Source organism: Panthera leo, chromosome A2, assembly GCF_018350215.1.
Source record: "Panthera leo isolate Ple1 chromosome A2, P.leo_Ple1_pat1.1, whole genome shotgun sequence".
Taxonomy (NCBI): domain Eukaryota; kingdom Metazoa; phylum Chordata; class Mammalia; order Carnivora; family Felidae; genus Panthera; species Panthera leo.
Window position 1 is genome coordinate 90,638,091 of NC_056680.1, and position 24,753 is coordinate 90,662,843.

The 24,753-nt window shown below is 34.9% G+C and overlaps 2 protein-coding genes across 4 annotated transcripts in view; one reads left to right on the forward strand and one right to left on the reverse strand.

The window, feature by feature from the left end:
* RUNDC3B (RUN domain containing 3B) overlaps positions 1–3,481 on the forward strand; it is a 156,830-nt gene extending 153,349 nt beyond the window's left edge. Inside the window, exons 11-12 of the transcript XR_006196672.1 lie at positions 702–846; positions 3,400–3,481. The gene's annotated coding sequence lies outside the window, so the exon portion shown is untranslated. The remainder of the gene's footprint in view (positions 1–701; positions 847–3,399) is intronic.
* The window catches only part of SLC25A40 (solute carrier family 25 member 40), a 52,803-nt gene continuing 29,923 nt past the window's right edge, over positions 1,874–24,753 (reverse strand). For 2 of the 3 annotated variants that reach the window (XM_042916990.1, XM_042917004.1), the window contains 7 exons: positions 24,169–24,236; positions 21,709–21,833; positions 20,667–20,840; positions 10,740–10,849; positions 8,336–8,417; positions 4,097–4,177; positions 3,093–3,744 (listed from right to left, as the gene is read on the reverse strand). In XM_042916990.1, coding sequence (XP_042772924.1) covers positions 3,629–3,744; positions 4,097–4,177; positions 8,336–8,417; positions 10,740–10,849; positions 20,667–20,840; positions 21,709–21,833; positions 24,169–24,236 — 756 coding nt within the window. In that variant the 3' untranslated portion in view covers positions 3,093–3,628. The other variant, XR_006196687.1, reaches the window with a different exon arrangement.

Below are 24,753 nucleotides of genomic sequence, written 5' to 3' on the forward strand. Positions count from 1 at the left end.
TATTTTAACTCATATAAAATTAAATACCTTTTATTAAAAAAAATAACATGATATGGTTCAGAATACACAATATCTATTGAGGTGGTACAATACCATAGTGATTTGGGCAGTTGCTAATATAATTATACATCAGCCATATTTGTTTTCTCACCTATAAAATGGCAACATCACCATCTTCTCAGAACCTATGATAGCATCAAGAGGATGTCAGCATTAAAAGATATTATGTAAACTAAGTTTTTATTTAAGTCATCTTTATTAGACTTACATAATTGTTTTCAATTGGTTAAAAATGTGTCTCAAATTTACAACTTAAGGAAATTCTCTGTAAAAGAAGTTCCTAGTCAAATCTCCAGTTTTGATAAATACACTGAATCACCTCTGAAATGTCACAGGACTCCTTTGAACATCAGGGCTCTTAAATATCTTTTAATCTTCTGTAAGCACAGCAGCCCCTATTTCACTCTAGATTTTGTTCTTTTTAACTGATGAGGGGATATAAAATTGTATCAGTGACCTTATGGTCTCTTTCAAAAGTGTATTTTAGTCCAAACTAGTTCTTATTATAAGTCCCCATTATTTCTCTAAAACCCAAATAAAACCAAAGTTTCACTACATAAGACAGCCTTACTACATGTGACACATTCTAGTGTTTGCTGTGCTGTGTTGTGCTAAACTATGCTACCCTATTTTCTTTTCAGTTAAAAAAAAAAAAAAGCTGGTCTTGGAAAACCAACCAACCAACTCAACTCCATAATTACTAGAGCTATGCCAAAACATGCTTCTTTGGTTTCCCGTTGTCTTCTTGTTTTTCCACATTTGGGGCTCAATGCCTCCCACTTCCAGGTACGTTTAACTGGATCACCTGTCCTAATCATAGAAGTATGTCTCTGACACCCTGCCTCTCTGCTCCCAGGCTGAGTGGACAATCCCTCAGCTGTTCCATGTCTTTCTTTGCAAACCTGTCAAACAGCTCTGCCGTCTCCTTGTAGCCGGTGACAGTATCTGAAGTATTTTCTTATCTCAAGTGCTCTTTATGCTGCCTACCACATAAAAGATCTGAGTAAATGTTGAATGTTAAAATTTATTTTAAAAGTTCATTTTGGAGAAAAAATTCAAAACTGATTCAAAAAATTCAAAACTTTCCTATATCCTTGGAACTCGTACTCCAGAAAGAGGGAAGAATTTAAAAACATATGTGATACCATATGTTTTCACTCTTATGTGGATCCTGAGAAACTTAACAGAAACCCATGGGGGAGGGGAAGGAAAAAAAAAAAAGAGGTTAGAGTGGGAGAGAGCCAAAGCATAAGAGACTCTTAAACACTGAGAACAAACTGAGGGTTGATGGGGGGTGGGAGGGAGGGGAGGGTGGGTGATGGGCATTGAGGAGGGCACCTTTTGGGACGAGCACTGGGTGTTGTATAGAAACCAATTTGACAATAAATTTCATATATTGAAAAAAATAAAAAATCTCAAAAAATGCATAAAAAAGTCATGTGGTTAAATATATATAGTGAATAGTTTTCTTAGAAATAAAAATTTATTTTAATTTCATCTCTGCTTTTTTAAAAAGTCAAATGTGTATTATATGGAAGGTAGCAAGTATGTAATACATGGATTTATTAAAAAACTTACACATAAAGCAAATGTATGTGTTAGAAAACTTAACATAAATAGAAGGAAACTGCTTTCAGAAACATTACATAGAATATAATTTCTAGCCAAGCACTTTTTAGCTGCTACTATTTATTTAAATAAAACATTAATGCTTCTCTAGCTCTACCACCTAAGTACAGAAAAAGCTTCATTTCACTCTTCTTTTCATCCAGATACGGTGCATGTAGTATGTATTAGAAAAGCTTCTAAGGAATTAGATTTATTTATTTTAATCCTGAATGATAAGAATTTTCCATATATGCAGTCATACAGTACTGGGGGTGGTGGCAGTATCCCTGTTGGTATTACATTAAGGTGAAATATCAGACTGCTTCTTAAAAGTTACAAATTAAAATTTTTGTTTTCTACTGATCAGTTACCAAAAAGAAGCATAACAGAACCAAGGTAAATTTAATACTGTTAAAAAATAAAATAAAATAAATTTAATACTGTTAAACATCAGTGTTCAAGATAAAACTTTCTTATATAGTATAGCATTAAAATAATGATTTTGTATGCAAATATTTAGCTTGAAGCACAGTCATACTTTTAAGAAATCAAAATACTTTAATGAAAATGTCAAAGTCATAAATATTTATGATTTTATAGATATTGCAATTTTAAGGTAAATCAATAGAGGGTAAAGCAAACACAAAAGACTACATACACACACGATCTGTTCTGGTGAAATAGATAAACTCTTTTCTATAATACAAAGTACATTAGTTCCTCTACAAACACTAGAGGTCTGTCACCTGAACATATTACTCTATTTTAGAACAAAAAATACTTCACATTTCCTAGCATACAAGTAGACTGCAATAAAGTGCTTTTTCTTATAGGATACAGATCCTGGGAAAATGAAACAAAAACAAAAAAAGGGTATCACTTTTGTCCTGTCTTCATAACCCTTCCCTGTCTCATTCCTGCAGTCATAAGCAACATTACTGAGGCGTTAGCCTACAGTGACTGAAAGCTATTTCTTCAAGGAAACTGCTGCCTCTTCAGTCTCTTGATCTAGCATACTGATATGAAGATGTGTAAAATCGAGGGACATTTTGGAAACATTGTGTGTCTTATACTATATTAGTAATCTCTATTGTGTTAGAAGAACCCAGTACAAGTGACCTAGAGAACTCCACAAACAGTGATACCTGAATTACAAGATGGCTGAAACCAGAGGCCCTTCCTAAGCTGAAACATAAATTTTACTAATGTAAATGTAATGTGGTTTTCTGCTCAGCCAAGAGTCACTGTGCCAAACATTTAACACCATCAGAAAGACGACTCCTCTTTTGCAGAAACAGTGAATGGAGTCTTTAATCATCAGAAATATCACCTATATCATATAAAGTTATATTTTGATTCATAAAGATAAAATAGCCATACCTTTGAGTGAAGAAATCCTAACACTGGTGAAGCCTTAAAACAGCAACAGGAAGTAAAAAAAAAAAAAAAAAAATCTAATGCATTTGAATTAAAGAAAGTAATAGGTATTATTTGCTAAATGCAAATAATGTTACTTAAAGACTGCCATCTATTATATACTTTGCTGAAATACTTAAATATCTACATGCATGATTTAGGTATGTATAAAAGACTTGGGCATTTTTCTTCTAGACTCTCCACATCATTCAGAACACAATTCAAAATGTTCTGGTACATCCTACACATTCTCAATTATCAAACTCTCAGATTATTGCTTTCAGTACTTAGGAATAATTTTTCTTTTCTTTACAGGGACATTTAATGGATGTGATTTCTGGAATATCTTTTTCAGTATCTCAAAAATTAGGGTAACAGAATTTATTTTTAACTTAGGATTATGATTTAGAGGCAAAGCAGAAACTACTACTCATTTAAGTTATAAAATAGAAAATAAATCATTTTGAGATAATGGTGAGAGTTCTTGCCTAAGAATCTCCAACTTATTATTTGGCTTTGGTTGTTACTTCAAGCTGAAACAGCATCACTGGTATTGTTGTCTTCCGGCATTTTGCATCTGGAAAAAAGCCTTCCCAGATTCATAGGTACTGATCATAATGGCACAAGCAGGAGCAATTTTAATTAAACGGGGAATGAGGCCTGAAAAGAGAATAGAAAAAAATCAGAACAAATTTTACCTTATGTTTAAAAAATGTAATTTATTTGGTTTCATTCTGATAATGATCAAATGAAGTGATGTATCAAACACTGTGCCATCAACTGGTATCAAAGAACAAGCCAAATTACTCCCAAGCTCCTCACTTTAATTCCGTTTTACTTTTATACAGAAGTTTCATCTTACTAAATCTATTCAGATTTTTTTTAACTTAAAGATGTTTAGGGAGAAGTCATAAATGTGTAATATTTTCAATAATTTCCTGCTAATTTAGGAAAAGGACAGACTGAAAAGTAATCATTTTATTCAACAATTTGGTAAAATAAGTATTTTTACCTGTAAATAATCCTGCAAACCCATTCTTAGCAACAATGTTCTTCATGATAGTCCACGTTGACATATGCAAAGGCATAGAAACTAAATGTTAAAGAAATGATACATTATAAATTACCACTTAATTATTTCTAATACATATGACATACATCAAGTATTTATGGTCTTTGGGAATGTGGGGTGTATAATTTCATTATACTAAGAAAAGATCTATTTACCCAAAACTTACCCAAAGTCTTATATTTAATAGTTGGATTCATTAAAAAGAAAAACTAGAAAAATGTTGAAGGTTAAAGGTGTATAGTGTATAATATAGTGTATAATTATAGTGTATAATTTGTCACTGAGGTTCAAACATAAAGCTATAAATGAGCTATTCATGCGCAAAGTTTACTTACATTTATTTTACACAACGATTCTAAGCAGCTGGCTTAACCCAAAGACTACTAGACACAGTAAGTAAAACAAGAGGCTGCTATGAAGCAGACACACTACTATGCAAACACTGTGATAGCTGCACACGGAAGTTGTCAAGGTCTTGGTTTGACACCAGTTGGATGAGGGGCAAACACTCCTCTATTATCCTCATTAGCTGCTGGGAGCTGCTATTAGACTCCACAATCATCAATGTGAACATGGAAAAGTGAATCATTAAGAAAGATTCAAGTATATAGTATAAGCATGGCCAGGGGAAAAAGGGAAAGGGTGGAGAAAGAGAGCTTTCAGAAATGGCTTTTTAGAATTTTGCCACTTAATGGAATGGGGGCTCATTATCTCAAATCTCATTTATATAAATATCAGATTCTCTATGAAGATAAATGAGGCCTTGTTATTTAAGAAGCTGTATGATCAATATAAATAGTATAAATATAATAATTATAGCAACCCAACAAAAGGACATTTTTTAAACCAAGAACAAAGTGTTTATGAATGAAATTTAACTTTCTAAAGAAAGTCAATGACAAAAACTTTATACTATGAGTCGGCAACTTCTGCATATTTGAATTATTCCATTTAAATTTTTGGAAACAACTGGTGTAAGAAAGGAAACCAAATAGTCAGGTATTTGCTGATCTTGTAGAATTCAAGCCCCAAACCGGTCCCTGTTTAAAGACTACGGTGCAATAAATGCAGAAGAGAACAGACAGAAAGAGTTATTAACTGAAGATTAAGTCTCAGTAGAGCTCCAAAGTGATCTCCACAATATTTCCTGCCTAAGTTCCAACACTGAAGAGCTATTCCTACAGGAATATTGTAAGGAAACACCGTTGGTTACTATGTATTTCAAGCATAGACAACAATAAAATACTCATTTACTGACCATCCACATTTTTCAAATCCTAACATCTGTATCTTTTAGATACAATTGAAGTCCTCAATATATTCCTTCTCAATACTATTGCTCTCCTTAGATGTAACCACTCTCTCCCCTTTTTCCTTTATCTTTCTCATGCATGTGTTTAAACCTTTACTACATATGAACATATCCATAAATAATACATACTCTTGCTTTTTCTGCTCTTAAACTTTACATAAATGCTATATGACATTGTACATTTGTAATGTGCTTTTAGGATTATGTTGACAAGCATAGCTATATTTTAATCATTTTCATTGCTGTATGGTATTGCATTATATGAATGATCACAATTTACCCATTTCTTTGCTAGGGGCTATTTCAGTGCTTTCTAACTTTTGGGGATTATAATTCTTTCAGTGAGTATCTCTGTACATGTGCAGACATTTCTCTAGGGCACATATCTTAGGTGGAACTTCTTGTTCAGAGAGCCTTCTTGGCATTGCCAGATTATTTTCCAAACTCATACTCTCACCTGCCCAGCATTCACGTTACCATTGCTCCGTATCCTCCCCAACAACCCAATGGGGATCTGAGCCAGGTTTATGAAGTGGAAACCTGAGATTAAATTTTTTTAAGTTTATTTATTTATTGAGAGAACGAGTGAGCAAGCGTGGAGGAGGGGCAGAGAAGGAGAGAGAGAGAATCCCAAGCAGGCTCCATACTGCAGCACAAAGCCTGAGGTGGGGCTTGAACTCATGAACCTTGAGATCATGACCTGAGCTGAAATCAAGAGTCAGGTGCTTAACCCCACCCAGGTGCCTGAAACCTGAGATTAAAATTTTTTAATTAAATATAAATGATGGACTCATGATAGGACTACATAAATGATAGGACTACATCCTAAAATGCTTCTTTTCCATTAGATTATGAGCTGTTGGACACTGCCTCATTTGTCTGTATATACCAGAGTGGAGGAACCGCTACAAATGGAGCATTTGGTAGGGATAAATAGTATATAAAAATGAAAAATATGGGCTATTTATCACTCAAATCAGAAGTGTAGTTTTCAGTAGAAGTAAATATAACTGGTTCATAGCTGAAGCAGAGGAACAGGTAAAAGTGACCATAGATAATCATGTAAAATTAAGACCCAAGGCTTATTCTAGATTTCTCCTTTGGGGTTTACTGGAGAAACATAAGGAAAAAAACAGCTATCATCGGTAAGAGCTGAATCTAGTGAAAGAAGATGCCTCCCTGATGCCAGTCTCAACGAGGATGTATAATCATCATCATCTAGGGAACATTTTCAAAATACACAAGCTAGGGCCCCAGATTAGAACTATTAAATGAGAGTCCACTGGGGGTGGTGGCCAGCTTCAGATGTAGTAAAAGAGCACCCCAGCTGACTCCAAAGAGTATTTACCCAGAGAAGTGACTCTCAAATCTTAGTGAGCCTCAGAATCTACCTGTAGAGATTCCCATCTTCTCCCTGTCACCATGTCTGTGCCCTCATGGCCATAGTCATGAATCACAATAAAGAAATATTCCCACTATAGTAAATACTTAATGCAATAGAGGAAACAGGAATTATGATTAGTTGGAAAGAAGAATGAACCAATAATTTCAAACGACCAAGGGAGAACAGATAGGGCATAGGCAGCTAAAAGGCTCCCACCTAAAACAGGGAACTGGAAGAACCCTGATAATCAACTTTGATTACTTCTCGGTTTTAATTAGCTCTTATTATTAGTGGGAACTAGGACTATGGAAAGTCAAGGACAAAGTTGTCATCAGATTCAGTTTCAGGGTTCGGTAAGCAATGTTTTTTTCAACATATTATAATACCTATTTTACTTTGTATGCAAAATCTTCTGGTGGGTCAAAACTATTTACATTATTGTAAGAGACTTATCAGTCAGAAGGTTTACATGACATAATTTTGTAATGGGTAATTTCCAGTGGGTTTGCCACATTTTCCATAGATAATAATAATGACAGATCTGGTGGAAGCAACTAAGTACACTTTTGTTCTAGAAGAAATTACAGGTTATATAAAGAAGGAAAAATTAGATAATATGAAGAAAAAACCTATCCAAAGAAGCTAAAAAATAAACAGAAAAAAAAAAAAGAAATATGTTTACTAATGAAACAAACAAGAGACGATGGGTTCCTAGTAATTTCCTACCCTTCACCCTAATTTGTCTAGATTTATTTGAAAGGATAATTATAGGGGCGCCTGGGTGGCTCAGCTGGTTAAGAGTCTGACTCTTGATTTCAGTTCTGGCCATGATCTCATGGTTCATGAGATGGAGCCCCCCCCCCACACAGTCTGTGAGAGCAAGTCCTGTGTCAGGCTCTGCTAGTGTGGAGCCTGCTTGGGATCCTCTCTCCCTCTCTGCCCCTTCCCTGCTCCCGTTCTTCCTCTCTCTTTCAAACTCTTAAAAAAAAAAAATAGTTATATAGTATGCAATCTTTTTTTTTTTTTAATTTTTTTTTAACGTTTATTTACTTTTGAGACAGAGAGAGACAGAGCATGAATGGGGGAGGGGCAGAGAGAGAGGGAAACAGAATCTGAAACAGCTCCAGGCTCTGAGCCATCAGCCCAGAGCCCGATGCAGGGCTCAAACTCACGGACCATGAGATCGTGACCTGAGCTGAAGTCGGACGCCCAACCGACTGAGCCACCCAGGCGCCCCTAGTATATAATCTTCTATATAGCAGGTATGAACTTAATTGATGGCAGGCAAAAGAGATTTTTAAATTTCTTAAATTTTGGAGGGGATTGAGAGTATTTTTTCTGGGCATTTCATTCTAACAGTATATTATAGTTTCAGTTAAGGCAGCAAAGGAAAAAATCTTGTTTCTTTATTTTTCTTCTACCTGGAAAGAAAAACAAAAACAATCATGGCATCCTGAAAATGTTTTAAATTAATAAAACTTACTTTTATGACATTCATCTATCCAAAGTTGTGTCTGCTTTTGTGTTTTTACCACATCAAATGGCAAAGTTGCAATAGCTGCAATCTGTCAAAAAGTAAAATTGATTAAATTTACCTTTAAATTTTTTCTAAATGTTTTTACATTATTCTAAATAGGAAATTACTTCAGGATAATAATGGAAATCATAACTAAACAAACTTAAAATGAAACCATTATCTATTCAAAGAGAAGTTGTTATTAAAGAAAAAATAACGTGTCCTATATATTTCTCCCCAAATTCAGAAGTAAATAGTCTCAAAAAAGCTCTGCTACTTTCCTGAGGTCACACAACTACTAGTGATAGAGTCAGAATTAGAACCAGACAGACCACTGACTCCAAAACCAGTATTCACAAATTTCCGATGCTCCTGTAGGTCCTATTATTCCTTTACTACACATGAAGGTGTAGAGGGAGAGAGAATCCCAATATAATATTTTAAAACAAATTCTCGGGGCGCCTGGGTGGCTCACTTGTTTAAACGTCCGACTTCGACTCAGGTCACGATTTCACAGTCTGTGAGTTCGAGCCCCGCGTCAGGCTCTGGGCTGATGGCTCGGAGCCTGGAGCCTGCTTCTGATTCTGTGTCTCCCTCTCTCTCTACCCCTCCCCCGTTCATGCTCTCTCTCTGTCTCAAAAATAAATAAACGTTAAAAATAAAAAAAAATAAAAAAATAAAACCGAAATTCTCAATTATTTAGTAAGCATTTAAAAATTCCAATATTTTTAAATTGATTAAAAAAAAATTTACATGAACAACACTTTATGGGTTTCAACATATTTATCAAATATAGCTACAGTAGTTCACAAATCACACTTTTAAAAACATCTAAAAGTGAATCAATGATTATTTTCAAAATGACCTAATTAAGGTTTTTTTTTAAGAGTAAATTCCCTTAAGAATGTGTCATAATAATTGACATAATAGCCATGCAAAGTAAAAATGTTTTTCTTCCCAATTCACATTTGACAATAGGCTCCCAAAATGTTCCCCAAAATCAATTACATTGTATTTCACCCTAACGATGTTGTTTTAAGTTTCTGAACCAACATCAGTTTCAAAGATCTCAGGTAAGTGAAAATCAATTATTATTTCTCCCTCACTATAATCTAGCATGTAGCAGCCAAAGGTAGCAACAATGTTATATAAGCCTTTGACACTTTCTAAAATGATGTGTCTTAGGCTGTTCTGTTTCCTGACAGAAAGTCTGAACATAACACTCATGTACTTTTTCTGTTACAGAAACAAATTTTTGTTTGAAAAGAGTCAAAGGGCAGCATTATAGGGCATCTAAAAGTAGGGAATTTTCCTTCATATTTTTGGAAAGCTGGTATAAAATCCTGGAGCCATGATCCAACTTTTTAAAAAAAGATATTAAGCATTTATTTTTATGTACAAAGTTGACTTTGTGATTCATCTGTTATAAATTTCAATATATAATAGTACTTGTTTTTCTTCATTCATGCTGGATTAAGATATAATGAAAATACAATTAAGTTACATTTAATCACCTCACAAATAAGAAGAAGAATGAAAATACCTTGCTGGTTTTTAACTACTTAAATTACTCAAAAAGTCAATGGGCGTATAACTTACAGAGTTAAATCTGACAGAGCCCAGACCTGGAAACGCTCAAATCTAAGTTTTGAACTCAATCACAGTGGCTTCCTTAGCTCCAAGTTTTCTGGTACAATTATTCCAGTATTTTTCTGCAGGTCTCCATCCCTTCACTATGCTCCTTCAATCTTGTTTTCATTTGGTTCCAATAGGTCAGCATCTCATTCTAGGTCATTACAAATTCATTTTGTGTAAGACCACTACACAACTTTACCTTATGTGGAAGAGTTAGAAAAAGTGAACTCTCTACTACCTAAAAAAGGTCATCAGAGATTCTTTCCTTCTGACTGTAATTTCTGTTAAAATTCCTTTAAGGAATGCTTACCAAAATGTTCCCAAAGAAATAGGAATTAGCGCAGACGATGAAATTACTTCTATTCAATCTGATTATACATATGAAATGACACTCCATGAAAAATTACCTAACCAGATCTACTGGCATTTAATTTAATGAACAAATGGGCAAATATTTGGTAAATAATAAAGCACTATTATCATAACTGTAATGATCTAAGAAATCCAAATTTTTTTCAGAAAAATGTATTTGTAATATAATAAAACCATGGACACAAAGTACATTTTAAGACATTTAATGACTAATAATTTATTTCCTCAAAAGGGGATAGTCAATACTTAAAAGCCGTGCAGCCCAAAAGTGGTATCTCAACAGATAGGAAATGCTATATAATTTGTTATAATAAGACAACTACCGTTATTCTGGAAAATTAACAACAAAAGAATATAAACTTACAGAACCAGACAATGCCCCTGAAGTAAAGTGGATCATAAACGTTGGTTTATATAAACCAGATTTCTCACACAGCCACTTCTTTAAAACTTCATAGTTATACCAGTACAGTGCTATAAAAACAGAGAATGAAATGAACATAGAATTTAAAAGTAAAATGTGAACTTTATTTATAAATATATATATTAAAGGAAAAGAGTAATTCTAACCTTGACACACCCTACTTCCTGCTTGGACACATACTAGATGAGATTGAAAAAGAAGGGGGCAGGGGGGAAGGGAAGAACCAAATTCTCAGAAATGTTCTAGCAGTCTTATAAACAAAAAGAACCCCTATGCAACAGTAAAGTAGGACTTTAATTCCAAAGCCTGACAAGGTCAGTAGGAGAAAACAAAATTACAGTTCAATCTCATTCATTAACAAAGGTATAAAGATTCTTAAAAAAATAAAAAATAAAAAAAAAGCAACTGAAGCCAGAAGTATTTTATAAAAGATCATACACTATGACGAAAGTGGGTTTTCATAAGAGGAATGCAAAGGTAGTAAATATAGCAAATAAATGCCAAACACTGCATTAAAATGCCCATGCAATAATCTAAAATTGATGGAAAAGCATTTCATAAAATTCAACACATTTTCATTTAAAGCAAAGCAATTTCTTGAAAACCTGGGATAAAAGAGAATTTCTTTAAATAGAAAAAGGATATGCATCAAAAACAATAGCAAAAGTAATTAATGGTGAAACAACAGAAGTATTTCCTTTAGAATGAGAAAAAATGATAGGGATGTGACATTATCATTGCTATTTATTATTCAAAACTGTTCTACGGAGCATAGTAAGATAGAAAAAACATAAAAGCTCTAATGATTAAAAATGAACAAAGTAGTTATAATTTATATATTAATGCCTATATAGAAAATCCAAAAGACAAAATTATTAATAGAAGTTTAAAAGTAGCTGAATATTAAACACAATCTAACAGACAAAAATTAATTATAACACTGGCCCAGCCGAAGATTTGGAATTTTTATTTTAACAGAGCTTTTAAAATAGCTACCAAGAGGAGTTAAGATGGTAGAACAGGAAGGACCCCATGCTTGCCTCATTCCTTAAACTCAACTAGATAAATACTAAATCAATCTGAACAGCCAGGAAATTGACCTGAGGACTGAGAACACAAACTGCACGTCTAGAGGGAGAAAAGAGGCCACATCATGGAGGGGAGGAGATGGAGAGATGTGATTTGGGGGAGAAAGAACCTGGTTCTGTGGACAGGTGGGGGCCCTGATCAGGGAGAGAGGGAACAGAGATAGGGAAGGAGGGAAGGAGGGAAAGAAAAATACTGGATTACAAATGTAGACACAGGAAACTCCTGTGTTACACCATAAAACATAGTAACATTCATCTCATAGGAGTCCCAGAAGAAGAGAGGGAAAAGGAGGCAGAAGGTTTATTTGAGCAAATTACAGATGAAAACTTTCCTAATCTGGGGAAGGAGACAGACATCCACATCCAGGAAGCACAGAGACAGACCTCCCATCAAAATCAATCAAAGCAGGCCAACGCCGAGACATGCTCTAGTAAAATTTGCAAAATACAGAGATATGGTAAGAATCCTGAAAGCAACAAGGGAAATGAAAACTGTAACTTACAAGGAAAGACAAGGTTCACAGCAAATCTCTTCACAGAAACTTGACAAGCCTGAAGGGGTGGCATAATATATTTATTCAACGTGCTGAATGGGAAAAATATGCAGCCAAGAATACCCTATCCAGCAAGGCTGTCATTCAGAACAGAAGGAGAGATAAAGAGTTTCCCAGAGGGGTGCCTGGGTGGCTCAATCAGTTAAGCTACCCAACTTTGGCTCAGGTCATGATCTTTTGGTTCGTGAGTTCAAGCCCCACATCAGGCTCTGTGCTGACAGCTTGGAGACTGGGGCCTGCTTCAGATTCTGTGTCTCCCTCTCTCTCTGTTCCCCTCCGCTCACACTCTCTCTCAAAAATAAATAAAACATTAAAAAAAAAAAGAGTTTCCCAGAAAGACAAAGAAACTAAAGAACTTCATGACCACTCCTAAAACAGCCCTGCAATAATTAAAGGGGACTTTTTGAGTGGGAAAAGAAGACCAAAAGCCACAAAGACAGAAACAATGACAAAGCAAGTAATAAAATGGTAGTACTAAATTCTTATCTATCAATAATTACTCTGAATGTAAATGAACTGAATGCTCTAACCAAAAGACATAGGGTGTCAGAATGGATTACCAAAACAAGACCCATCTACATGTTGGCTACAAGAGATTTATCTTAGACCTAAAGAAATCTGCAGATTGAAAGTGAGGGGTGGAAACCATTTATCAGGCTAATGGACACGAAAAGAAAGCTGGAATAGCCAAACCTGTATCTGACAAACTAGATTTTAAACCAAAGACTGTAACAAGAAATGAAGAAGGAAATTAGATCATAATAAAGGGGTCTATCTAATGGGGTCTATCTAACAGTTAATGTTAGATCACTAACAATTTTAAATATTTATGCCCCTAACTCGAAACCCCTAAATATGTAAGTGGGACTTTAACACCCCACTTACAACAATGGACAGATCATCTAAGCAGAAACTCAACAAGGAAACAATGGCTTTGAATAACACAATGGACCAGAGGGACTTAACAGAGATCTTCAGAACATTTCATCCTAAAGCAGAATACACGCTTTTTTGAGTACACATGGAACAGTCTCCAAAACAGATCACATACTGGGTCACAAATCAGGCCTAAGCAAATACAAGAAGATTGATATCATACTATACATTTTTTCTGCCTGCAATGCTATGAAACTTGAAGTTAATCACAAGAAAAAATTTGAAAAGACTATAAATACATGTAGGTTAAAGAACATCCTAATAAAGAATGAATGAGTTCGCCAGGAAATTAAAGAAGAAATAAGAAATAATACATGGAAGCCAATGAAAATGGAAACATAACAGTCCAAAACCTTTGGGATGCAGCAAAGGTGGTCCTAAGAGGGAAATATATAGCAATCCAGGCCTTCCTAAAGAAGGAAGAAAAGTCTCAAATACATGACCTAACTTTACACCTAAAGGAGCCAGAAAAGGAACAGCAAATAAAGCTTAAAGCAAGCACAAGTAGGGAAATAATAAAGATTAGAGCAGAAATAAATGATATAGAAATGAACCAACAAGCAAAAACAAAACAATAAAACAAATTAATGCAACCAGGAGCTTGTTCTTTCAAAGAATTAACAAAATTGATAATCCCCTAGGCAGACTTATCAAAAAAAAGAGAGCAAAAGGACCCAAATAAATAAAACCATCAATGAAAGAGCAGAGATCACAACCAATACCACAGAATTAGTTATAAGAGATTATTATGAAAAATTATATATTTATAAAATATTACAAAGCTGTAATCATGAAGACAGTATGGTACTGGCACAAAAACGGACACAAAGATCAGTGGAACAGATTAGAAAGTCTAGAAGTGGATCCACAACTACATGGTCAACTAATTTTCGACTAAGCAGGAAAGAATATCCAATGGAAAAAAGACAGTCTCTTCTACAAATGGTGCTAGGAAAACTGGTCAGCGACATGCAAAAGAATGAAACTGTACAACTTTCTTATACCATACACAAAAATCAATTCAAAATGAATGAAAGACTTAAATGTGAGACCTGAAACCATCAAAATGCTAGAGGAGAACACAGGTAGCAACTTCTTTGATCTTGGCTATGGCACTTCTCACTAGACACATCTCTGGAGGCAAGGGAAACAAAAAAACAATCATCAACTCTTGGAACTTCATCAAGATAAAAAGCTTCTGCACAGTGAAGGAAACAGTCAACAAAACTAAAAGACAGCCTATGGAATGGGATATTTGCAAATGACATATCAGATAAAGGGTTAGCATCCAAAATCTATAAAGAACTTATCAAACTCAATACCCAAAAAACAATCCAGTTAAGAAATGGGCTGAAGCCTTGAATAGACATTTTTCCAAAGAAGACATCCAGGTGGCTAACAGGCATATGAAAAAATGCTCAACATCACTCATCATCAGGGAAAAGAAAATCAAAACCATGATGAGATACCACTTCACACCTGTCAGAATGGCTAGAATTGACAACACAGGAAACAAAAGATGTTGGCGAGAATGTGGGTAAAGGGGAAACCTCTTACACTGCTGGTGCAAATGCAAACTCATGCAACCACTCTGGAAAAGAGTGTAGAGGTTCCTCAAAAAGTTAAAAATAAAACTACCCTACAACCCAGCAATTGCACTACTAGGTATTTATCCAAAGGATACAAAAATGCTGATTCAAGGGGGCATATGCACTCCAATGTTTATAGCAGTACTATCAACAATAGCCAAACTATATGAAGAGCCCAAATGTCCATCGACTGATTAATGGATTAAGAGGTGGTATATATACCCAATGGAATATTAGTCGGTGATAAAATAGAATGACATCTTGCCATTTTCAACAGTGTGGATAGAACTAGATTGTATTATTAAAAGTGAAAGAAGTCAGTCAGAGAAAAACAAATACTCATGAAATATCACTCCTATGTGGAATTTAAGAAACAGAACAAACACAGAAGGGGAAAAAAAGAGGGAGGTGAACCATGAGACTTTAACTATAGAGAACAAATAGGATTACTGGAGAGGAGGTGACTAGGAGATGGGCTAAGTGGGTGATAGGCATTAAAGAGGACACTTGTTGGGATAAGCACTGGGTTTTACATGTAAGTGATGAATCACTAAATTCTACTCCTGAAAGCAATAGTATGCTGTATGTTAACTAACTCGAATTTAAATAAAAACTTAAATAAAAGAGATACCAAAGTTGGAGGTAGGTGCACCCATAAATAAATCAAAAAAAAGTTGTATATAATATTAAGAAAATTTTAAAACTCTACTAGAACACTTCAAAAACTTAGAGTTATATAACAGAGATATAGGACATTCCTGGAGGGGGGAAATAAGGTAACATCAAAACATTTAATAATGCACTAGTAATTTAGACAACACTGCAGTATTAGCAAAGGGTTAGACAAATTGGCCAGTGGAATAGATCCAGGCATGTGTGAAACTTTAATGTGACAGGTTATACTACAAACTCCTGGAGCATGTATGGTTATTCAGTAAATGATGCTGGGATAACTACCATCCATATGAGGGAGAAAGACAGTTGAATACTTACTTCAGTTCTTAATCGCAAATCAATTATGGATAAGTGAATGGCCAATGAAACAGTGCCCAACCTCATTACTAATCAGGCAAGTATTAAGTTAAAATAAGATACCACTTTAACTTACTAGATGAACAAAAATTATGAACTTTGATAGTAAAAGTGCTGGTGAGGGGATGAAATGAAGGAACAGAAAACTGGTAGGTGTACTGATCTACACAATCACTTTAAAAAAGAATTTGAGAGGTGCCTGACTGGCTGTCAGCAGAGTATGCAACTCATGATGTCAGGGTCATGAGTTCAAGCCCCACATTGGGCATGAAGCCTAATTAAAAAAAAAGAATTTGATAGTACTTAATAATTAAAATATATATTTATATGAACTAACAAATCTAATACTGGACAAATTCTTGTACACCAAGAGTCTGTTAAAAACATTCACAATAGCACTTACTTGTTTACTCATAAAGAAGAGTAAAAATTTTTTAAAGTTATATGTAAAAACAAAAGTAAATCTTAAGATTTTTAAGTAAAATAAGCTTTTAAAGCTCAAAAAGAGGCACCTGGGTGGCTCAGTTGGGTGTCTGACTTTGGCTCAGGTCATGCTTCTCGGGGTTTGTGGGTTCGAGCCCCAAGTTGGGCTCTGTGTTGATAGCTTGGACCCTGGAGCCTGCTTCAGATTCTGTGTCTCCCTCTCTCTGTCCCTCCACAATTTGTGCTCACTCTCCCAAAAATAAACATTAAAAAAAGCTCAAAAATAGGCAAAACTAAATAACATACTGTTTAGAAATAATAGAAAAGATCAATGAAACCAAGAGTTGGTTTTTTTTTAAAAAAATAAACAAAATTGATAAACCTCTAGCCAGGCTTCTCAAAAAGAAAAGGGAGATGACCCAAATAGATAAAATCATGGATGAAAATGGAATTATTACAACCAATCCCTCAGAAATACAAGCAATTATCAGGGAATACTATGAAAAATTATATGTTAACAAACTGGACAACCTGGAAGAAATGGACAAATTCCTAAACACCCACACACTTCCAAAACTCAATCAGGAGGAAAAAGAAACAAACCCATAACCAGCAAAGAAATAGAATCAGTTATCAAAAAATCTCCCAACACATAAGAGTTCAGGACCAGATGGCTTCCCTGGGGAATTCTACCAGACTTTTAAAGTAGAGATAATACCTATCCTTCTCAAGCTGTTCCAAAAAATAGAAAGGGAAGGAAAACTTCCAGACTCATTCTATGAAGCCAGTATTACTTTGATTCCCAAACCAGGGACCCAGCAAAAAAAGAAAACTACAGGCCAATATCCCTGATGAATATGGATGCAAAAATTCTCAAGAAGATACTAGCAAATCAAATTCAACAGCATATAAAAAGAATTATTCACCATGATCAAGTGGGATTCATTCCTGGGCTGCAGGGCTGGTTTAACATTCGCAAATCAATCAATGTGATACATCACATTAATAAAAGAAAAGATAAGAACCATATGATCCTGTCAATCGATGCAGAAAAAGCATTTGACAAAATTCAGCATCCTTTCTTAATAAAAACCCTCGAGAAACTCTGGATAGAAGGAACATACTTAAACATCATAAAAGCCACTTATGAAAAGCTCACAGCTAATATCATCCTCAATGGGGAAAAACTGAGAGCTTTCCCCTGAGATCAGGAACATGACAGGGATGTCCACTCCCACTGCTGTTGCTTAACATACTGTTGGAAGTTCTAGCATCAGCAGACAACAAAAGGAAATCAAAGGCATCAAAATTGGCAAAGATGAAGACAAGCCTTCACTTTTTGCACATGACATGATATTATACATGGAAAACCCAATAGACTCCACCAAAAGTCTGCTAGAACTGATACATAAATTCAGCAAAGTAGAAGGATACAAAATTAATGTGCAGAAATCAACTGCATTCTTATACACTAATAATGAAGCAACAGAAAGACAAAAAAGAAACTGATCCCATTCACAACTGCACCAAGAAGCATAAAATACCTAGGAATAAACCTAACCAAAGATGTAAAAGATCTGTATGCTGAAAACTGTAGAAAGCTTATGAAGGTAATTGAAGAAGATACAAAGAAATGGAAAAACATTCCATGCTCATAGGCTGGAAGAAAGAATATTGTTAAAATGTCAATACTACCCAAAGCAATCTACATATTCAGTGCAATCCCAATCAAAATTGTACAGGCATTCTTCTCAGAGCTAGAACAATCCTTAAATTTGTATGGAACCACAAAAGATCCAGAATAGCCAAAGTAATGTTGAAAAAGAAAACCAAAGTGGGAGGCATCACAATCCTGGACTTTAGCCTCTACTACAAAGCTATAATCATCAAGACAGTACGGTATTGGCGCAAAAACAGACACATAGACCAACGGAATACAGAACCACGAACTGGACACACAAACTATGGCCAATTAATGTTTGACAAAGCAGGAAAGAGTACCAAGTGGAAAAAAGTCTCTTTAGCAAATGGTGCTGGGAGAACTGGACAGCAACATGCAGAATGAAACTAGACCACTTTCTTATACCATTCACAAAAAATAAACTCAAAATGGATAAAGGACCTGAATGTGAGAAAGGAAACCCATCAAAACCCTAGAAGGGAAAGCAGGAAAAAACCTCTCTGACCTCAGCCGCAGCAAATTCTTACTTGACACATCTCCAAAGGCAAGGGAATTAAAAGCAAAAATGAACTACTGGGACCTCATCAAGATAAAAAGCTTCTGTACTACAAAGAAAACAATCAAAGAAAACTAAAAGGCAACCAACAGAATGGGAGAAGATATTTGCAAATGACATATCAGATAAAGGGCTAGTATCCAAAATCTATAAAGAACTCACCAAACTCCACACCCAAAAACCAAATAATCCAGTGAAGAAATGGGCAGAAGACACGAATAGACACTTCTCTAAAGAAGACATCCAGATGGCCAACAGGCACATGAAAAGATGCTCAATGTCACTCCTCATCAGGGAAATACAAATCAAAACCACACTGAGATATCACTTCATGCCAGAGTGGCTAAAATTAACAAATCAGGAGACTATCAATGCTGGAGAAGATGTGGAGAAACGGGAACCCTCTTGCACTGTTGGTGGGAATGCAAACAGGTGCAGCTGCTCTGGAAAACAGTGTGGAGGTTCCTCAAAAAATTAAAACTAGATCTACCCTATCACCCAGCAATAGCACTGCTAGGAATTTACCCAAGGGATACAGGAGTGCTGAGGCACAGGGCCACATGTACCCCAATGTTTATAGCAGCACTTTCAACAACAGCCAAATTATGGAAAGAGCCTAAATGTCCATTAAATGACAAATGGATAAAGAAATTGTGGTTTATATACACAATGGAGTACTACGTGGCAATGAGAAAGAATGAAATATGGCCTTTTGTAGCAACATGGATGGAACTGGAGAGTGTTATGCTAAGTGAAGTAAGTCATACAGAGAAAGACAGATACCATAGGTTTTCACTCTTATGTGGATTCTGAGAAACTTAACAGAAGTCCGTGGGAGAGGAGAAGGAAAAAAAAAAAAAAAAAAGAGGTTAGAGATGGAGAGAGCCAAAGCATAAGAGACTCTTAAAAACTGAAAACAAACTGAGGGTTGATGGGGGGTGGGACGGAGGGGAAAGTGGGTGATGGGCATTGAGGAGGCCACCTGTTGGGATGAGCACTGGATGTCGTATGGAAACCAATTTGATAATAAATTTTATATTTAAAAAAAATCAAATGAATGGTAAAAAAAATTCAGTATAGCAGTGACCACTGGATGTGGCAGTCGAGGCGGATATATGTCATGATTCGAAAAACTGCAGTGTTCTAGTTCAGAGATTGAACTGGTGACTTCACATGTGTTCACTTTATTAATATACTTCATAATTTATACTGTTACTTTCTACTTGTCAAATATTATAGTAAAAAAAAATAATTGGCCTATGAATCCATATTTCTAAATAGCATTAACTGAATATAGAAAGTTGAAGAAAAATAGTAATGGAAAGGGCAAGATGCATGTGAATAAGAGAGCCCAAGAAAAAGATTAACTCAAAGGAAAGAAGAAAGAGGAACTTTAATACAAGGGTTCTCAATAATTATTCATCTCAGGTTTTAAACAGAAAATTCTGTGATTCACAAGAGAAATATTACTGAAGTATGCACATTTTGTAAGTTATTTGTTAGTTTTATACTTCTTTTTCATAATTTTCTGTTCCTTCATAATTCAATAATTAGCACAATCTTCTGATTAATAATAGTGTTTTACAGGATACTCAAAGGGGCAGATTTTGATCTGTAATAATTGAAAAATCAGGAGTCAATATAATTCACAGGTGGTATTTAATGTATTTTATATTTTGATTTGTGTTAATTTATTTACCTTACTAATTATGGCATTTAGAATAATGTCAAAGGTAGTTTGTATTATCTAAATATGACTACATACCAGTTAATATCTTTTAAAAAGTTAAAAAGAAAGAAAAAAGAAAAGCTTGTATTAGACAGATACTATTCATTCAATAAAGACTCATAAAGATCTGAGAGCCCAACAACAAACTAGAAGTTTATGGTCACTAAAGAAGATAACTTAACTGTTAGCCTTAAAGGGTTTAAATTTAGTTGATTTAAAAGTGATATATACATCAGACAACACTACCTAAAATTGAGCAGATACTAAAATAAATCCTACCTGAGAATGGTACATCTCTAAGAACAGTAGGAGCCCAGCCCCTCCAAAGGGAAATCCAACCATCTTCAGACACTTTCCTGCTGATAAATCGATGTAATTCTTCATAAGAAAACTTCTTAGATTGCATCTTGGTTCTAATCAATTCTAATGGACTTATCACAGTTACTGCACCAACTAATACAAACAAGTAAATATAAGAAAATAAAAACAAAACCATGTACGATGCAAACATATATACAAAAATATTTCATCATTATATATAAAAAAATTTTATTCTGAAATGTCTGCAAACCTTAAAATCAAATAGGTAAGGATGCCAATATATTGGTGCACCTTATTTTTCCTTGATAAGGGTATTTCTTAAAAGTCTGTTTTCATTCAACTTCCTCTTTCTGGTTTCAATTCTTTTTCTTATTTTTAAGATTTTATTTTTTTTTTAAAGTAATGTGTAATGTCTAATATCTATATTCAATGTAGGGCTCAAACTCTCAACCCTGAGATCATGAGTCATGTGCTCCACCCACTGAGCAAAGCTAGGTGCTCCTAGTTTCAAGTCTTTCAAGAGCAGTTCCAGAAATATTACACATCAATTAAAGTACTATAAAACCTCACTTTTATATTTCTCACGGAGAGAAATATCCTTCTTCACAGAGGCAAATTCCCTTCTGAATAGACTCTGAATCCCAGAGTCTACAAGGAAAATGATTCAGGACTTGGGCATCAATTTGATATCAACCTGACATTAATCTGACATCTGATGTAACACTAAAATCTAGAAAATATAAAGTCTAACCTCTCTGCCCAAGATTCAAAACAGATGGGTTGATTCCCTCCTATCCTATGGCAATCACCATACTACGACTCAAAGAGTATACATATTAACAAATCAGTACAAACTACAATGCAAAATACATCTTACCAATACTCTGTATTTTATGGAACATTATCTGTGAGTGTCAAAATTTTAAAATAAGCTTTAAACCGAAATCAAAATGACATAACAATATGTTTAAGTTTATTAAACAATAAGTTTATTACTTACATCTAGCAACAATTCCAGCAACAATTGGTATATGACTTTCATTTTCTCCTAATTTTGATTTCAGAAAATAAGTTAATTGATCATAGCAGGTAAAATAAATGACTGTGGCAGGAACTGCCATCACTCTGTTAGAAACACACAAACAAAAAGATTTATACAAAATTAACAAAAGGCTTAAGTGTATTCTTAAATTATTATTAAATATAAGCAAAAATCCTTATATTGTGTATAAGCTGAAAACCACAATGAATCAGTACAAATGATCAACTTTTCCTTTAAAATTATTGTGTTTAACTTAGTATGCAACAAAACGATACACAGTAGGTATGGTATCTGCCCTATGGAAGTTTAGATTCTAGTTGTGAAGGTAAGTTACAGAGCACTTGGTCAGGTCATGAATAGGAAAAGACTAATGAGGACACTCCTCTACCTCCTTGACTTGTTTTATTGTTTCTGGTCTCCCAAAATCTTCCTCCCAATTACATTTACTATAATGTGAAAACCTCTGAAGTAAAAAATACAAGAGCATTTATAAAATATTTTTCAAACTATGGGCCATATGTCATACCTGCTTATAACTAGAAATAAATTACAATTAATGTTTTGAGGAAATTCCAATGACATACCTTTCAAATGAAATTATCAAAAGGGTATTATAAATAAAATTAAACACAAAGGTGGGGTACTGGGTGGCTCAGAAGGTTAAGCATCCAAGTCTTGATTTCGGCTCAGGTCATAATCTCACAATTTGTGAGACTGAGCCCTGAGTTGGATTCTGCACAGACAGCATGGAGCCTGCTTGGGATTCTCTCTCCATCTCTCTCTGCCCCTCCCCGACTTATGCTTTCTCTCTCTCAAAATAAATAAATACATAAAAATTAAACACAAAGTTGCAGGCACTCTCATGTTATATATATTAACACAACAAGAAACCAACTTATGTTTATGGTCTAACTAAGGGACATTCACAGACCATACTTTGAAATGTCTAAGGTTCCATAGTGAAATTTGATGATGAGAATTAGAAAAAGAATTGACTGTTGGTTCTGGATCAGCCACTAACTTTAGAATTTTAGGCACTGTTTAAAATATATGCCTATGGGCGCCTGGGTGGCTCAGTCGGTTGGGCATCCAACTTCGGCTCAGGTCATAATCACACGGTTTGTGAGTTTGAGCCCTGTGTCAGGCTCTGTGCTGACAGCTCAGAGCCTGGAGCCTACTTCAGATTCTATGTCTCCCTCTGTCTCTGCCCCTCACCCGCTCATGCTCTGTCTCTGTCAAAAATAAATAAACATTAAAAAAAATTAAAATATACGCCTCAAAGTTGACTAATTCACTCCATAAAAAGATACATTAAAAAGAAATGAGACAGGGGTGCCTGGGTGGCTCAGTCTGTGAAGTGGCCAACTTCAGCTCAGGTCATGATCTAGTGGTTCATGGATTTGAGCCCCGTGTTGGGCTCTGTGCAGCTCAGAGCCTGGAGCCTGCTGTCTCCCTCTCTCTGCTCCCTCCCCCGACTCATGCTCTGTCACTCTCTCAAAAATAAAACATTTAAAAAATTTAAAAGAAAAAGAAATGAAACAAAGTATTACTTGGGCTTTTTCCATTTAGCCTTACTAGTTTATCATATTAACTCATATAATAGCTAGTTAGTAGAGAATTAAAATTATCCAGGAAAGGGAAAGTACACACATCAGGGTATTTCTTGTTAGTAAAATAAATAAAAAACCAAATAACACCAAATTCTTCATTTCAGAAAATGCAAACAAAATTATGCACCAAAGACCTAACACAGCAGGCCTGGTTGTTCAAATCTTCTTTATCTTCAGGAAGACCTTTCTGCATGCCTGACTTTTGGCCAGCTCTAAGGAATTTAGCCCTTGGAATAGTCCCTGCAATAAGGTTTCTTCGGTATGTTTGTAGCACAAAGTCAACTTGTTTAGGCTGATTTGTGCAAATGATGTGGTTTTTGGTAAATATCTGTTTTCTTCTGGGGGGTCTGGAGTTCTGGTAATCACAGCTGGTCATAAAGCAAGGTCATCAATCCCAATGTAAGCTTCAGACTGCCATTCAAATGTTTTTTTAAGGTAGAAACACTTTACACATGCTGCTGCACTTCAGTGGTGGAAGAACAAGCATGTCCTGTGGGATGTCACCAGGGAGGGCCCTGGAAGCCTTGTGCCTGTCTGGTCAACTACTGTTGTGCCTTTCCATTACTGATTCTGCTTTGTCTCCTTTTGCTGCAGTAAATCACAGACATGAGTATAACCTTAGGTCCTGTGAGTCCTTCTAACAAATCATCAAATATGTGGGTGGTTGTGAGACTCACAAAACAATGTTTTAGAAAATGAAAAAATCCTAATATTAAAAATGCACAATTTTATGCAACCATGTTTACTATAAGGCAAAATAAAACAGCAATCACCATTTAGTGAGAAAAAATAGTAAATTATAACTTACAAAGTAGGGGGAAGGCCACTCCACAGGGATTTAATGCCCTCATTTCGAATGATTTTCAAAAAGGCATCCTAAAATTATAATAGAAAAAAGTGTCAAAATATATCCCTGAACCCAACATTACAAACTTTTTGACAAATGATTGGTACACTGATTCTTTTAAGCATTTATGTCCAAAATATGAGTTTCTCAAACTTATATTACATCCATTCTTTTAAAACTTTCAAACATAAGTAAAACATTTCTGAATGATACTTTCTGCTAAGCAGAATTAAAAACTATGCCACTAAGCTTTGGATTATTCTACTTAGGGCTTAGATGCCAAGTTTTATAAAGTTTATTATAAAAAGGAATTGGAGTAATGGCAGAGAATTGGTCAGATTAACTCTCTTGACCTACTAAAGAATCTGAGAAAATATTATTTAAACCCAATACTTGAATTCTCTGGAGAGGAATCAAAAGCAGGTAAAGATCAGAGGAAAGTACTGTTAAGAGAGAGCAATGAAAGATTTGCAAGTTTGTAGCTTTTTGCCCATGGAAGTCAGCTGAGAACAGCACATGTACTTGCTTAAGGTGGCAAATACAGAG